The 17670-nt window shown below is 40.1% G+C and overlaps 1 protein-coding gene across 1 annotated transcript in view; it reads left to right on the top strand.

Annotated features, from left to right (window-relative positions):
* The window catches only part of SOX6 (SRY-box transcription factor 6), a 245401-nt gene that overhangs the window by 149946 nt on the left and 77785 nt on the right, over positions 1–17670 (top strand). The window contains exon 8 of the mRNA XM_050711088.1: positions 6998–7077. Coding sequence (XP_050567045.1) covers positions 6998–7077 — 80 coding nt within the window. The remainder of the gene's footprint in view (positions 1–6997; positions 7078–17670) is intronic.

Below are 17670 nucleotides of genomic sequence, written 5' to 3'. Positions count from 1 at the left end.
AGGCTGATGGTTATTCACATGTATCACCACCTCACAACTGTTGGGGACCAAAGTGTAGAATATTTTCTCTCCAAAGACATGATAAGAATTGCCACTTGTGGAAATTGTCTATGACGCCCTTGTTAATACCTTTCGTCTTGGAGATGAGAGAAAGCCTGTGCTTTAGTTTCCTTGCTTCTCCCATTTCAGTTGGAGATGCTTTCTGAATAGGGACTATTAAGCTGTTGGTTGTGCATCTCCCTGGAAGGTGATACATGAAATCACATCATGTTGCTTTTGGCTCTGAATGTTACTTAGTATGATAATGACTCAGGAGGAAGAATACTAGCATGATTTTTTGCACAAGAACAGATTTTTGCAGTTATCACAAGGTGTTCCTCACAGTACCTATCCTAACACTTTATCAAGCTTATATTGCTTTAACTGTGATCCTGTCGACCTCATAGCTGAAGGTGATAAAGCTTTAGGCCAACTTTTTACTTGCTGGATTGAAGAAAAAGCAATATGTAACAAATTTTAAAAGATTAAAATACAGGCAGAAGTCAAGACCTAGCATCTCAGAACAGGGCTAATGGGAACACAGCTAAGAAGCTTGCTAGTGTGTTAGTGGTTTTATCCAGTTGATGCTAGTAAAGGCCAGAAGTTGCAATGATCTAACTATACTCAGTGGCTGGCAAGAAATGAGAATATTTACTATATTTATTAAATTGTACAGCATGTGTGGCAGAGGTAGCTAGGCAAGTTAGTAGTTTCTGGTGGAGAGAGATCCTGATAAAAAAAAATGTAACTACAGTTGCTATTGTTTAATTCCTATTTTTGGCACTCTCAGCACAGTAGTTAAGGAATTAATGAAACTGGAGATAAAGTTACACTCTTTCATAGAGAGGGTTCTTCAAAGTCATTTCTGAGGAATATTTATGAACTTGACTGCTACTACCTGTACTCTTCTACCTTTGTGAGAAATGAAAGTTTCACCTCTAGAACTGTCAGTTTAGAACTCACTCATACTTCTGAGGAAAGATGGGAGATGCATTAACCCTTCTGAGACTTAGAGTTTTCTTTTTGTTTGCCTGCTTGGTTTCTATTTCGTTTTACTCTAGTTTGATGTAGGCAAGACTGAGTTTTGACAGTGCCAGTTTTCCTTGACATTCAGAAAATACAGTGAGAGGGATTTCAATAATAGGAGCTGTGGGAACTGGGGTCTTTCGAAACTCTGTGCCACTTAGGAAACATCAAATGATTGTGTGCACGGAGCCATTTAGTCGCTTAGCCTGCAAAATGGGCTAAATACAAGCCATTTCTGATTTGGAAGCAGCGTGTTGGTGTTAGTGTGCCAGGGCAGCCAGGATAAGAAGTCTTGGTGCATGGGTGGGGTTGTGATTATCACAATCACTGAGGGCATAACTGTAGATATATGCTCATGGGCCAAGTGGGAACCAAGTACATGGCTGTTTAGTTCAATGTCAAGAAGGCAGCTTGAGTACTGTTGCAAATCTGCATTTAAACTCTTCCTTGAAGTAAGAAAATGGTATTCCTGTAACTAACAATGGTGGGTTATGCCCTCAATAGAAAGATCTCTAGAAGAGAGAGAGAATTTAGCAGGCTCTGAGGCCCTTCCAGAACATGCCTTAGTGGTTCCTGAACTCCTGGGCTCTAAAATGTCATTATGAATAGAAAACTCATGGAATTGCTGTTATGATTTCCTATTTTGCTGATATGATAGCTATAATTTGTTTCTGACAGAACAGTTTCCTACTGCCTAGCAGGATCTATAACATCAGCTAGCAGTAGCCCTCTTCCTCCATGTTTTGGAGCTCTAGGAAGTAAAAGAGGGCAAAGTTAGCAAGAGCTGATGACAAGTAATAATTACATTAGAAAAAAAAATCCCCAAAGTCCCATGCTTCCTTATGTATCTCAAAGTCATGTAATATAATTTTCCGGCATGGTAAGTACTAATTGAGAAATCAGAGCTGCATAGACCACCTAATTAATTTTTTATACATATTTCAGTATTTATACTGTATACTGGATTAATTAAAACTTTAGGATGCTCTGCATCTCAAATGACTGTTGTGACTATTGACCTGCAGGCGCTTGACGAGCTTCGTAGAGTACCTGGTTGTGGGGATTGCCCCTTATTCCAGTGGGAAGCTGAGAGTGGCAGCTGTTAGGAAGCTAATACTTGCCCCAAGATGCCACACAGTTAATATGATTGTTTTGAATTCCAAGTACAGCAAAGCAGTTACTCTGGCTTTATGACTGTATTTACTACTTGGAACTGGTGGGTAACATAAGCATTGTTATACCTTCTCTCGCAGTGCAAATTTCCCTTCACTTAACTAAGCACATGAATCCAGGAAAAGTCAGTGGGCTTAGAGTATCCTTGAATATGATGAGTGTTTCCCCATTAGTGCCCTGGGTCAAGAGGCAGTGAGTGGAATGAGGAGGAAAACAGCTCCTGCCTCCATCTTGCAGTGCCTCAAGTATTACTTCGTTCCAGATTTGTGGCTAAGAGGCAGCAAGGAAGCAGGATGATGACAGAGTAAAGATACGGGGTAATGCTAGGCAGCAGCCAGACCGTTCTTTGAGCTACAGAGTGAGGGTGTGCTCTGAGCGCAGAGCAAGAAGGCCACTCTTCATGCTGGCTGTATACTGGCAGTTCATGCAACCTGGAAACCAATGACCCCTTTTGCTTGATAGTCTTCTGAAAATGTTTTGTGTTCTGTCAGTTCTTTACTAGATGTGGGAAGTACCTACGAAATACATTAATGAAAAGACACTTTGAGGCATGGAGATTGTAAACCCCTAAGTGCTGTTTTTTAAAAAGAAATTTTAGAGTGATATGCTGCAATGTATTTTCAAAGCATGTCTTCGTATTTCATATCAAAAGTGTATAAAGACCATGATTAGAATGGTTGAGAAGAAAACCCTATATGCCTGCCTAGGTCATTCTGTTTTATACACTAAAATAATTTGCTATAATGGCAATACAATAAAGTGTGAAAATTAAGACTATTTTCCTAGGCCAGTGGCAAAAATAGTAAGAAATAAATGTCAATTTTTGTCGTGATTCTGTTCTTGCTGTGGAGCAAATCAACAGTAACTCCTCCGAAGTGTCTGAAGACAAAATTAGGTAAACCATGACAAAAGAAACTGTCAGACTTACTGTCATCTGGCTTGACCTCAGAGCATTCCAACACTCTGAGATATTTGTCATAAAGCTAATTAAACTCATTGATTACAATAACTAATCTGCATAGCTAGCATCTTCATAGATCTGCTGGGTTTCACTGATAGCCATCGTTGCAGTTTCCATTTGGAATGGGCCTTTCAGAAGTTTTTCCTGAGGTGGCTTAAATTTTAAATAGCACAGTACTCTATTTTCAGTAAGCTGGTGTTCTTCTTGGCAGGTGAGAACAGAAAGTGTACATCAAATCAGCTGTGTACTGAGTTGGCTGTGTATCTTTGCATGGCAGAGGTGCTGCATGAGGCTCATTTCTAATGGAAATTCCCCAGCGCTTAGTCTGTCACGTGTTCCCTGTGGGGTTCTACTGGTTGGAACAAGGAATCTGTAACCTCAGGATCTGTTTTTGCAAACCATATGTGCCTCACTCCTAACTATTGAGAGCTGGAATTGGTACTAGGCAGCTGAATATTTTCAACCGGGATTCGCACAAACAATTCTTTCCCTGCAGGCAGACAATTGTTAGGGCAACTGATTTTACTGAGATGTGAGGATGGCAATAAGGCAGTGCTGTGGCAAACCCTGCTTGGATCCTCCCTGTTCAGGAAGACCTGAAGATGTGTCATCAGGCAGAGGAGATGCTGCATAGTGTTGCCTTAGCCAGTTACCTGTGTTAACCTCTTCCTCTCTCTTGATGTCCCTGCACAACCAAAATGCACATCAAGCATGGGCATATTGCAGGAGTGGGCGTGTGTATCCCTGCTGCATCCCAGCATGTTGTGAGGAGAGGTACGCTTTCCTCTGTCTGCTCATTATGCCTGGAAGGGTAGGTCCTGGAGTATGTGGTCTGTCACAGCTCTTCCGCTGCTGTTTCCTATTATTCTGTGATTATACAAGGAGAATGTGCAAGTGGCAGTTTGAGATCCATATGTGAAGAGACAGGTTTTAAGTTATAATCCCCAAATGGGCAAACCATCATCAAACCAAAAACTTTGTGAGTCAGATGAGGAGAGTCAGTTTGTGTCTTCCAATTGTGTTTTAGGAAATATGGGTAGTAAACCAATGACTTTCCCTACCGTGGGTCTCACAAGAGCTGTCTCTTCTTTTGGCCAGACTTCTTTCATTTCCTTACAGCTCACAAAGCCATGGTCTGGAAAGTAAGTCCATACATCTTATAAATAAAATCCACTAGGCTTCATCACTTCATCCAAGACAAACAGAGAAACATTTACATTATCTCTGTGTCGAATAGCATGGTACAATTGTGTGCTGCTTTTATTCGCTTAGAAATGTTGCTCAACCTGACAAATGAAACAGAAGTCTGGCATACTTTTCCATGGCTTGTAAACACCAATTTATATATAAACAGCAGCAGCCAAATGTAAATAGACAATCAACGCAGCAAGGAGATTGAAGAGATCAGTTTGCAAAACATGACAGATTTTCTTCTTTTGGCATTCTTCACAGTCCTGGTTATCAAAGGCCAGCACACACCAGTACCTAAAGCAGACCTGTTTGAACATGTTCTGTCTTCTTTTGTATAAATTTAAAAGAACGTATCCTCACGCAAGCATTCTAAATTAAGGAACAAATTTGAAAAAAATTGCTACAATATATTGACTAATTTCTTGCCAAGACAGCTACTGAGAAGCTTCTTGATCAATTCTTGCACTGGGAAAATTAGACGGGCAAAATATGTACATTCTGTAATTGAAAACTAAAATCAACCCATTCCCTGTATGCTCAGTTTCCTCAAGGAGGAAAAAAGAAGAAGATACCTTTGCTCTACTTTTACTGCTTGGTGTCAGCAAAGTATTCCAGTGCTGACAGAGTATTAATTTTTGTTCTCAGCATAATGGCACTACTAACGCACTGGGACTTAACCATAATTTAGGGTATTAAAACAAGGAAAAAAAAGAACAGCATTATGTGTTCATAATAAATAAATGGCGTAACTATAAAATTATACTTTCCCGTAACAAAAGAACTGTAGCCAACAGGTGAGCAAGAGAACACTACAGGGTGTGGTAGAGATACTACTGAGTTAATTGTGAAGCCAAAAACTGTGTGTGTGTGTGTGTGTGTGTGTGTGTGTGTATAAAATATCTGGCTATTTCAAACCATAGGAGCGTGACAGCTGTGAAAAAGGAGTGCCGCAGGGAATTCTTCTAGAGTTTGTTTTTTTAAAAAAATATGTTTGACATGGAAAATGTTTTAGTACAAATAAAGCAACTGGTATTGAACTTAAAAAGTGTATGTGGAGGGGGAGGGAGAAAGAAGAGATTGCTGTGTGGAACAGGAATGAATAATTCATGATATTTAAAGAAAGAATGCCTCCAAAATGTTCTGCAAGGCAGTTCATGCTGATAACTCGGATGGTTATTTTCCCCCCCCATTTAAAGCATCATTAATTCAACATCTTTGTGATTTTTTTTAAACCTTGTAAGATATTTCTGAAAGAAACATTATTTAACTTAGTTTAGGGTCTTATTTATTCAGATAATTTCATATAAATATCAAAGAGATGAGTAGAATTGCTTAACCATAAAAAGAGACAGCTTTAGTACTTTAAGAAAAGACCTAGGCTTTTTGTTGCTTTTTTTTTTTTAAGGAAAAAAAACCAAACAACCAACAAACAACATCATTGCAAACTAAAATCAGCCTCATGGAAGGGGGAAAATAAGAGGAGATATTTTGAACATTACTCCATAGGACACCAGTACAATATAGTGTTAGTGAATGCATTGTAGCTGAGCTCCCTGTGCAATCAGAAGCCAATTGTTACTGGACTGTGTACAAGCTCATACTGTGCTCAATGGCCTGATGAGGTATTATGGATATGATGCAAAGAGACCTTGTGGATTAGACATGTACAATTTATTTAAAAAGTGAAACAACTGAACATTCAAACTGAGCTGAACACAATAGCACTTCAGGTGGTAAATAGGAAGAGTTCTGAGGAATCCAGTGACTGCTAAGACTTCAGGTATCACTATTTATTTGAGGGGGTTGACAAAAACAATCTAACTCATGGAATGTCCTGACTATATTATTTTGGATGTCAGTATTTTCTGTCATTATTACATTATGCTTTCAGCATGGAAAAGTTCACACAAAACAGACCGATTATGATAAATCTCAAAAATGTACAGAAGAGCAGCCTGTTAAAATGCAGCCTACAGATAGTACATAACACTGACTTTAAATAAGAAGCTTGAGATGAAGTGATACTTCATTAAGTCATAGTTACAGTGTAATTTATCCTTCACTGTATTAATTTTTCTATTACAGATTTCACTGTTAAACTGCTCCAGCCTTCATTCACTCTTTACATGGACTGAGTCTCAACAGCACCATGCAATGTAGTGTTGCACTTATTTTGGATCAGTAGTATCTCTTGTTTTCTGAAGTATTTGCTGACCACTCAATGCAGTTAGCACACATTTTCAGTTCCCAGAGATTTTTTTTTCCTCTGTGCACCACTGGGGTTTCCTCAGCTGTCTTACCTGTGTGTCTATGGCCTTAAGCCCCATTTTGTGCCCAAGCTTACATGCCTGATTTGAACATTGCTTTTGAAAACGAAAATCATGAGTATCACATTTATGTTTTGCCAGTTTGCCTACCAGCTATCTGTTAACAAAAAAGTTCCAAGGGAGCGTGGCAAGTCTGTGCCCAGCGAAGCCTTTTGTTTTTGCAGATGTTTAGGCTTAGAGGAGTGCTGTGGAGCACAGGCAATCCTAGGTCCATGTTTGCACTTGTCTGCTGCTATTCTCTGTTCATTGTCTGAACTTGCATGCATTGTTCTCCCGACAGGTGATAACTACCCTGTGCAGTTCATTCCATCAACAATGGCAGCTGCTGCTGCTTCTGGACTCAGCCCTTTACAGCTCCAGGTATGTGCCAGAACAAAAAAATGTGGGATCGAAGCCAACATTTTAGGGGAAAACTGCTAACCAGCTGTATGCTAAATAATAGTCTGAATGTTAAATAATTTTTGAGCACAGCCCAGGAGGATTAACACCTTATGTACTTACGGTACTGCAAATACAGCAATATGCGGCCAACATTGCTACTCTGAGTGAAAGACATTCTTCTGTGTATTTTACATCAGCAGAGCTAATCGTATATTTTTAATTATATGATGAATTGATGGAAGACATGTTCAAAGATATTTTTCTACTTTATTTTGATTTAGGCTTTCCACTATAGCTGCACTGTGCTACGTTTAAGTGGGGCAGTGAGTGTATCAAAACCATTTTTTTTTTTCCTCAGACAGTGTGGGGTTGACAATACAATAAATTGCAAACTCTTTTGGCTTCTGTATTTAGGTAATCTCTACCTTTCCATGCATTAAGCTGGTCAGATGCCAAGCATGGTCAGGAGCCTTGGTTTGGTCGTTTATTTATTTTTGGCATATACAGAATGAAATGTTGTGAAAGAAAGATTTATGTGCCATATTATTAGCTAGCTTTTTTGCTGCAAGAAGTTTTTAATTTCACAAGAAAAGACACAACAATGTCATAAATAATGAAGAAACAGTCAAAAGCTTTCAGAGTTAAAATGTGTGGAAAGGAAGTGACAGTGAACATGAGAGGAAAGGCCATTAAAGATGCATGTAACTATTTGCAAGTAAACCTTTGAAACCCCTGTTAGGGCTGGGTTCAGATTTGAAGTAGAAATAAATTGTGCCTGGAGTAGCAATATACTGCCATGTTAATATCCAAGTATCTACTTTGCTTACCCTTCTGCAATTATACCATTTTCCAGAGGGACCAAAGCAAATTAAACATCCTATTGTCTCTGCTGAGTGCTGATAGAAACTTCTTGCAGAGTTAATTTAGGATAAGGGAGAACGGGACCAAAACTCACTGTGTACTCAAGGTCCAGAACTGTCAAAAAATACCCCTTCTGCTTATGTGTGACCTAACCTAAAAGCAGAACTGGGAAAGGTAACACCCTGACACTGAAGGGAAAGATCTCCCCAAATTCTTTTGGGTCATGATAATAATATATTAAGACTACCTTGGACAGACTTGAGACCAAAGGGGAGTTTTTCAAAAGGAAAAATACCAGGTACTCAATTTTTTTTTTTTAACCTTTGAAAATCTGTATTTGCATACTTACTGAAGCAAAAGTCACATTAGCTGTAGTTGAGAAAATACTTCGGAAATCAGCTTTCGTGAACAGAAAGACTATTTTTGCTACCTTTGAGATTCAGTGCAACAAATAGCTTACACAAGACTGTAATGCAGGAAGGGATAAAAAACAAATAAAAATGCTAAACTGCAACAGAAAAAGGGTATAAAACACACACTCCATTCTTTTTTTTTTTTAAAGATCCAGTTTTAGCTGGGGCCCACAGATCTATTTGCACATCAGCTCTGATCAGAACCTACAGCAATAGTGCAATTTCATTAATTTTCAGAAATGATAGACTGAGTTGTTAAAATTGACATGCACAGTTAGAGAAAAGAAAACAACCATAGAAGAAAGTGGTGCTAATAAATCCTGAAAGATTTGAGTGCTTGAGGGCACAGAATTTCCCTTCAGATGTATTAATTATAAAATAAAGCTTTTTTTGTTTGTTTCATAGAATCATAGAATATCCCAAGTTGGAAGGGAACCATAAGGATCATCAAGTCCAACTCCTGGCACCACACAGGTCTACGCAAAAGTTTAGACCATGTGACTAAGTGCCCAGTCCAATCTCTTCTTAAATTCAGACAGGCTTGGTGCAGTGACTACTTCACTGGGTAGCCTGTTCCAGTGTGCGACCACCCTCTCGGTAAAGAACCTCTTCCTGATGTCCAGCCTAAACTTCCCCTGCCTCAGCTTCACACCGTTCCCACGGGTCCTGTCACCAGTGATAACAGAGAATAGGTCACCTGCCTCTCCACTCCCTCTCGCAAGGAAGTTGTAGACTGCAATGAGGTCCCCCCTCAGCCACCTCTTCTCCAGGCTGAACAGGCCCAGTGACCTCAGCCGCTCCTCATACGGCTTCCCCTCTAGGCCCTTCACCATCTTTGTCGCCCTCCTCTGGACACTCTCCAACAGTTTAATGTCCTTTTTGTACTGTGGTGCCCAGAACTGCACACAGTACTCGAGGTGAGGCCGCACCAGCGCAGAGTAGAGCGGGACAATCACTTCCCTCGACCGACTAGCAATGCCGTGCTTGATGCATCCCAGGATACAGTTGGCCCTCCTGGCTGCCAAGGCACACTGCTGGCTCACATTCAACTTGCTGTCAACCACAACCCCCAGATCCCTCTCTGCAGGGCTGCTCTCCAGCATCTCATCGCCCAGTCTGTACGTATAGCCAGGGTTGCCCCATCCCAGGTGCAGGACCCGGCACTTGCTTTTGTTAAACTTCATGTGGTTGGTGATCGCCCAGCTCTCCAATCTGTCCAGATCTCTCTGCAAGGCCTTTCCACCCTCAGCCGAGTCCACAACTCCTCCAAGTTTAGTGTTGTCGGCAAATTTGCTCAGAACACCTTCTAGTCCTACATCCAAATCATTTATAAAAACATTGAAGAGGATTGGCCCTAAAATGGAGCCTTGAGGGACCCCACTAGTGACCATCCGCCAGCCAGATGTGGCCCCATTTACCACGACCCTTTGAGCCCTGCCCGTCAGCCAATTGCTCACCCGTCGTATGATGTTTTTGTTTAGCTGTATGCTGGACATGTTGTCCAGTAGGATCCTATGGGAAACTGTGTCAAAAGCTTTGCTGAAGTCCAAAAAGATCACATCAGCTGTTTTCCCTTGATCGACTAGATGGGTGATCTTATCATAAAAGGAAATCAAATTTGTTAGGCAGGACCTACCCCTCAAGAACCCATGTTGGCTGGGACCAATGACTGCATTGTCCCCCAGGTGCGCTTCAATAACTTCAAGGATCATCCTTTCCATAATTTTACCAGGCACTGACGTGAGACTGACAGGCCTGTAATTGCTGGGGTCTTCTTTCTTACCCTTCTTGAAAATTTGCACATTTGCCAGCTTCCAGTCCAATGGGACCTCACCAGATTCCCAAGATCCAAGTTTTCCCCCCTTTCTTTTTTATTTGAATTTCACTTCTGTGGTATTTCAAAACCTTTAATGTTTCATGGTCATAAGAGCTTAATTAATAGAGTAGTTGGCCTTCAGTTGGTTCCTGCTCATCTGATTGTCAAACTTTGAGTAAATGAGTAAATTTTACTCATTCCTAGTATTAACATTTTCTTTGCGTAATTTCCCTAAGTGTTCCCTAAAAATATATATATATTTGGGTATATTTGTGAGAGGGAATTTGTTATATTTGATGTGTCATGAAGACTGTTAAGAGTGTAGCATTTCAGCTCATATTTTTCATCTTTGCTTCCATTCCCTGTTCTTTCTCCATCTTTCTTCCTTTCTTCCATACCCTCCACCCACTTATTTATTTACTTGAATGCTGTGATCATGGTATCTGCGGATTCCCAAGTGCTTAAAAATACTGGTCACAAAACTAATCTCTGTTCCTTCAAGCCAGTGGGAGAAAAAGCTAATTCATTTGCAGGTTTAGGTTTGTTTCTACATGTGAGTGTGTGTGTTTGGAGAACATGGGTAGGGAAAGCTATTGCAATTAAATAAGCATTGCAGGAGCTCTAACATTTGAACTTTACCAGGGCATTATTATAGATTTTAAAATTATATTCTATAATCCACATCCAACTGCAGTGGAAATTCTCTGACAACTTCAAGCTTGTAACCTCTCCTCTTTTTTCACTTATGTTGTTGGGGATGATTATGCTTTGAGTAGGAGTTAGTAGCAATTTTGTGTTCTCATCACTCTGTGTGTAAGGACAGCTTCTATGGAAACTCTGAATCTAATAGGACAGAAAACAATTTACTCCCAGGTACTTCATGTAACAACAGCAATTATTCCACAGAGGATGTTTCTCCAGTGGGCAATTTGTAATTAAATGTTTGCCAATTTTATTGAAACTGTTTAGCACATTGGTATCAAAATGTATTTTCTCTGGATTGTATGCCTGTGTTTCACCAATGGATAATGCATCACCTTGAGTTAAAAATCTTTATTGAAAGTCATATGTAGGAATTTCTCAAGTAACTAGTTTCAGTATCACGGGCCTTGCAAAAAAAAATAAAAAATAAATCATTCTCCTTCAACAACAAACCTGAATATAAACCCCACATTGTTATCCATCCACTCGTAAAATTTTGCATCACATTGATTAGCTCTTGGTAAAGCACCATTAATACTCAGATGTAGCTTTCAGTATTCTGAAAGAAAGTTAAAGTTACTACACATCTACACCAGTCCGGGTTCCAGAATTGGCAGCATGCTCTGCTCCAGGTTGACATCAGGTAGCTTTTTGTTTTGTTTTGTTTTGATACTGGTCTCGTGAGGGCAATGTTGATGATGAAGATGACAAAAATATAAACTAAAAAAAATCTGTCCCGCATTTCCTATTGACAGCCCAGCCTTGTCTCACTAGTTCCTCAACAATTTGGCCAAGATTTAAAGAATATGTGTGCTAGATCCAAGCCTTGTTAGGGACTCTCTGAGTGGGAGAGAGCCTTGCTGATGAGTTTAAGAAGAGGGACCAAACCAGGTCACCCCTCTGGCTTCAAAACACTGTGAGTGAATCCGGCCACATCAACCTTCTGCTAAATAGTTTGCAGTTATATTACCAAATGCATCAGCAGCAGGTATGCGCAGTGATGTGTGAACCAGTTCTGATGCATGTGTATGACAAAAGCATGTTGCTTTTAATTAACCAGTTTGAGCAGAAAAAACTGTCAATAATTTTCCCTTTGCTCCTCTCTTATATACCCACCTTCTCTGCCATTTCTCTCCTTTCCTGTTTCCCTGAATTTTGTTCCTAGTTGTCAAATGATTGCAGTGATATTAACTGATTCTAGATATGTGTGCAGAGTAATCTTGCTAAAAGAGTGAACATGAAATTGGTTTTCCCAACTCGTGGTGCTGGTAGAAGTAGCCTAGTTATTGGGAAGTCCCAGTGGTGGCAGAGGTGGCACCTATATGTCCTTGCTTTCAAACAAGGAATGTTACGGTATGCTCTATATGGTTTAAACATCTGCCTTCATTCTTAGATGCTTCTACAAAGCAGTCTATGTGCTAAATAAGGAAATGTCGCAACTCTCACAACCACAACTGATAAACTGTTGATAGAAATGGAAGCACTACAATGATGCTAGTTGGAGTTATTCCTAAACAAAGTGAGCACTAGGAAGAAAAGCAAAGCAAAAAAGCTTTAGTTCATAACTTCTTTCCCAAACTATTTGTCCTTCAAAATTTATCACTTATAACCCTAATGAACCTTGGCAAGTCTTAACTGTAGTTGCAGCTGTGTTCTTGAAGCCTGAAGTTTTTATAATTCATTAAAAAAAATGTAAATCTTAGCTAAACACATACTTGTCTATTTCTGCTCTCCCCTCCCATCTCATTCTACTCCTTCATACCTTCTTCTAATTGCAAACAAAGTAAATGACCTTTTGTTATACCGCTGGGTGCGGATCCAGCGCACCGCTGAAGCATTGCATAGCCTGTCTCAGGGGCACAATATTAGTAGAGTGAAGGCCAAAGAATGCTATTTTTAGTTGAACAGTTCAGCAGATGGAGGCATGAATACTCATATATCTGAAGGTTGAGGGGTTTGAACCGTTAATTTTGATAATGTATTTAACCCTGGGAACAATCAGAAACTGTAACTCTAAGGTTACAATGCTTTTGACCTTTAGAGAACAGAGGGCACTCAGTACAGTAAACAATATATTACATTTCTACTTATTCCAATTCTCTCACACATATAAATTTCAGGACACAGTTGACATTTGCTTTCCTCAGCTATTTTAGGGCTGGTCCTTAAAGCAAGTCAAGAAGAATGTGCAGGAAAGAAGCCAATGTAATGCGACAGTCATGTAAATACAGCCTTTAAATAGCTAAGATGTTACATGTGGCCTTTTATGAAGAAATATTATTCTCAGGAACTAGAATCTTGGTGACTTATTATTTCAATGAAAAAGTTGTTTTAGTGGACTGCTTCTCTTATGGAGTTTCCTCTATATGTTGTAAACTTAAAGCAATTTTTTAGTGGGGCTAATGTGATCTGATAGTGATAGCTTACACTGGAGGTGATTTGGTCCCACTCCGGTACCACATCATGCAAAGTGATGTACCTGCCTTATGTCTTATTAAATGATGCATGCTCCTCTTCAACAAATATAGCAGTTAAATATCACGCAGCTTAAGTATTTCTAATTAAAATATCTCCATGTGTCAGCATACTGGTAATGTATTATTTTAATCCATTTATTTTGTTTATGAAACAGTGACATATGTTTAGATTGTGAAATATATGAGCCTTAAAAATCACTTTATTGAAGAAAATTAATTTCTACAATGCTGTCTCAGTAATGTGTTCGCTCACCCAGTCAGTCACTGGCAGGGCTGCCAGTCTTAATGTTGGTTAGACACAGTTTAACAGTTTTATCTGACATAACACTCTCAGAAGTAGGCAATAATAATTTTTTCAAATGCAAAAAAGATGGGGCTTTCCTTTTTTTTTTTTTTTTTTTTTTTAGACACAATGAAGAATGGGGATTGGGTAAATGTGAAAGAGATTTGGTGGGACCAATCAAAATTAAAAACAGGCAGTTACCTTTTCAAAGTTAGACACTGTAATTTGTTTGTCAGTGGGTAGATGTTTGGGTCAGCACTGCGAGTGAGTGACTGTCAGCAGGAATTCCTGTAAGACAAGTAATTTCCCTCAATGTATTACTGACAGATTGCTCACTTCTTCGAATCACTAGAGAAAACAAACTTAATATTGTTACAGGCAGAGTTTCTGTCTTCATTAGCCTTACAGAATGATTTTATCTAGCATTCAAAGACTACTGAGCTCTAGGTGGGCATAATTTAACAGAAACTTCCTTATTATGATACAGTGAATTGTGGCCTAAATTAAGGGAATAGTGTGTGCAAATTTCAGTGTATGGAAGTAGTAAATTAAATATTTTGGTCCTTTTCTTATGTAGAAATTTAGGTTGTAGCGGAGGAAGGAAAGAGGTTAAAAGAAGGTTTTATTACTGCTCTGAGAGACCAAGTAAGCCCTTTAATGAAAATAAAATTAAAAATATGCCAAGCTTGCAATACTTAAGAAAATTTAATTAAAATCAATGAAATAGTTATACTTGTGCCTTTCTCTACTTGAATGTTTATGTCTATGTGTAATATCTGTGTTATCAAGTTGAATTATATCAGCGGCAGCATCAATGAAAATGATATCATTGAGTCAATATTTTATCATGTAACCTCCTTTCTTTGCAGAATTTCTTAATACTCCATCTTTCCCCTACGGCTTCTTATCTTCAGCCCTGAATTATCTTATAGACTCTTTTTCATAAGAAAGGACAGCCCATCAAAATTGAGACTTTTTGCCATAACCTATCAATTCTGATGAGATTGTTGCCAGAATTTTCCTGGCTCCTTCAGTATAGGCATTCCTGGTAAAATGAGGGATTCTCCCTGTTTTCTTCAGCTTAGTGAGAAAAGACAAACAAGACCATTAGCTAAAGTAATCAGCCTGGTACAGCCAGCAGCATTACAGCTGCAAGACCATTTTCTCACCCATTTAATGCCCTCTATCTCCAATAACTTCTTTAAACAGCAACTCTTTGTTACTTTCATTCTTGCTTAATGGAACAGTGTCGCATTATGTAATAAAAAATTTATAGGACGGTTTAAAAAAGAGGCTTTTTCTACAGTCTGTAGCAGTTCTAGTACTTGTCTTGGATGTGGCAAGCCTAAGTCCAGTCTTGGACTTGTCCTTCCTGTTGCAGGAAGGACGCTGGCCACCAGACTGTCACCCAGCCTGGAACAGCTCTCTCTTTCTGTTCCCTTCAGATGGCCAAGCTCTCCTCCATCCAAAGTGCTCTCATCCTGCACCTGCTCTCTTCCCCCATGCAGGAAAACTTTTCAATCTGGCAGCTAGGGATCAGGCTCCTGGCGTGATTCCCATCTTTTGCACCTTTCGATCTTTCCAAGCAGGACAGCTGCCTTCCAGGCCCATATGCTCTGTTACAAGGAGAATTTACCATTGGGATCATAAATGGCACTGAAATAAACTCACTTATCAGGAAACTTGTATGTTTAAAAGCATGTCATCCTTATAGCCTGGATTGCAGGAGGTTTCCTGTGTCTCTTCAGTCTGGACTAAGGCGGACGCTCAAACCCAAGTGACTGGAGGAGGCAGAGCCCCCAGCATCAACAAGACTTTCCAGCTGCTTTAACCACTGGCAGCCCCTCACTGAAAGCCCAGACGCTATTTTAAAATAATTGTGCTTTGCAAAGCTCCCTCCCTGGGGCGTGTATCCACTCAGAAGCCAATAAGAAGCAAATAAGTTACTGCTGCATTTACTCATAGAGCACCAGAGGCACCAGTACTACAGTGTGCCATTAGGGGCCGAGCACATTTTTTTAAAGCTCTTTTAGAACTGTGGTATCCCTTTGGGGAGCAGGCTGACTGTGAGGCATTCTGTGAGCTGGCAGTTGGATTCCTTCAAGCTTTCTAGAAATGTATATGGTGTATGCCTTACAGGAATTAGCTGCAAGTGAATATGTTTCTGGAATTTTACTATAGTTCTGATAACTATAGAGTAAGCTGCTTAATTTGGATACAAATTACAAACATGAAGGTTTTTTTCCTGTGAAGGTGTTAGCGTATTCAGATGTTTAAAAACTTAGCAGCAATCAGATTAAAGGCAAAGATGTTTTTACATTGTCATCTCTGTACACAAAAGAGAATACGCTTCTGTGTCATCATTCTTTCCTAACTGATATGGTAAGAGAAAACAACAATTCACCTTTCATCTGTAGTAAAAATCTCAAAAAACTAAAAACATTAAGGTTGGTTAGGTGGGAGCCTCTAGGTCTAGACATACACACACACACAGGGTGTGTGCACTCACAGGAAACAGAAGAATTTAAAGAGTTGTGGACTGGACAGGTATCATCTGCCTTGTTTTAGAGGGTGTTTGGTTGTAGAGAGCATCATCTTCTACTGACCCAGTTCAGAAAACAAGGGAAATTCATAGAAGATGAGTTAGAACTCCCCATATCAGTGTGTAGATATCACTCTTTAACAGAGCCTTGTTAGAAGGTGGAATAGGAATGGTATTGCCTCCTAACACCCTGCTTGTCAACGATGCTGGTTGTGTATTTGGTCTGTGATGCTTTTGAAATCCTTATGATTGAGAAAGCGGAAAATCATCCCAACTCACAGAAAGTAATGAAATCACCTGTTTATTCTTAGGACTCAGCATGAAGGTTGCATATTGCTGTGGGGCACAACAGAAGGCTTGCATATCAGTGCTGAAAGAAAGAGACTGGAGGGAGGATCTTAAGGAAAAAGGGAAAGAAAAACAAAGCATGCTTAAGTGTCAGTGTTAAGGGATTATTTGAGACCTAAAGAAATCATTCACAAAATTTAGTGAAGTCAGCACAAGAATGCCCATATTTTGGTGGTCTGCTTGAAATACAGCAAATAGCTAAGCATGAAAGCAAATGAAGAAATATTCCACATGCAAGAATAGTGCGAGTGTGTTATCATGCCCACTGGTATTTTTGGAAGTGAAGTGAACAGTAAAGAGACGTAAAGTCCTTTGAAGGAGTTGCACCATTTGTCCTACAAACTAGAAAAAGTCACCAGATTTAACTAGTTTACAGCTTTATTAAGTAGCACATCTGGGAACTATCCATAGTAATCTATATATATAATATATAAATAAGTCTATCCCAAAGAGTTGTGGTGAATGGAGTCAAATCCAGTTGGAGGCTGGTCACTAGTGGCATCCCCCAGGGCTCAGTACCGGGGCCAGTCCTCTTTAATATCTTTAATATCTTTATCGATGATCTGGATGAGGGGATTGAGTGCACCCTCTGTAAGTTTGCAGATGACACCAAGTTAGGTGCATGTGTCGATCTGCTCGAGGGTAGGAAGGCTCTGCAGGAGGATCTGGATAGGCTGGACCGATGGGCTGAGGCCAACTGTATGAAGTTCAACAAGGCCAAGTGCCGGGTCCTGCACCTGGGGCACAACAACCCCAAGCACTGCTACAGGCTGGGAGATGAGTGGTTAGAAAGCTGCCTGGCAGAGAAGGACCTGGGAGTATTGGTTGATAGTCAGCTGAATATGAGCTAGCAGTGTGCTCAGGTGGCCAAGAAGGCCAACAGCATCCTGGCTTGCATAAGAAACAGTGTGGCCAGCAGGGCTAGGGAAGTGATTGTCCCCCTGTACTCAGCTCTGGTGAGGCCGCACCTCGAGTGCTGTGTTCAGTTTTGGGCCCCTCGCTACAAGAAGGACATCGAGGTACTCAAGAGAGTCCAGAGAAGGGCAATGAAGCTGGTGTGGGGTCTGGAGAACAAGGCTTACGAGGAGCGGCTGAGGGAGCTGGGATTGTTCAGCCTGGAGAAGAGGAGG

This window comes from Cygnus atratus, chromosome 5 (assembly GCF_013377495.2).
Source record: "Cygnus atratus isolate AKBS03 ecotype Queensland, Australia chromosome 5, CAtr_DNAZoo_HiC_assembly, whole genome shotgun sequence".
Lineage (NCBI taxonomy): Eukaryota > Metazoa > Chordata > Aves > Anseriformes > Anatidae > Cygnus > Cygnus atratus.
The sequence above is the reverse complement of the archived record's forward strand: the minus strand, read 5'-3'. Positions and strand labels throughout refer to the sequence as shown.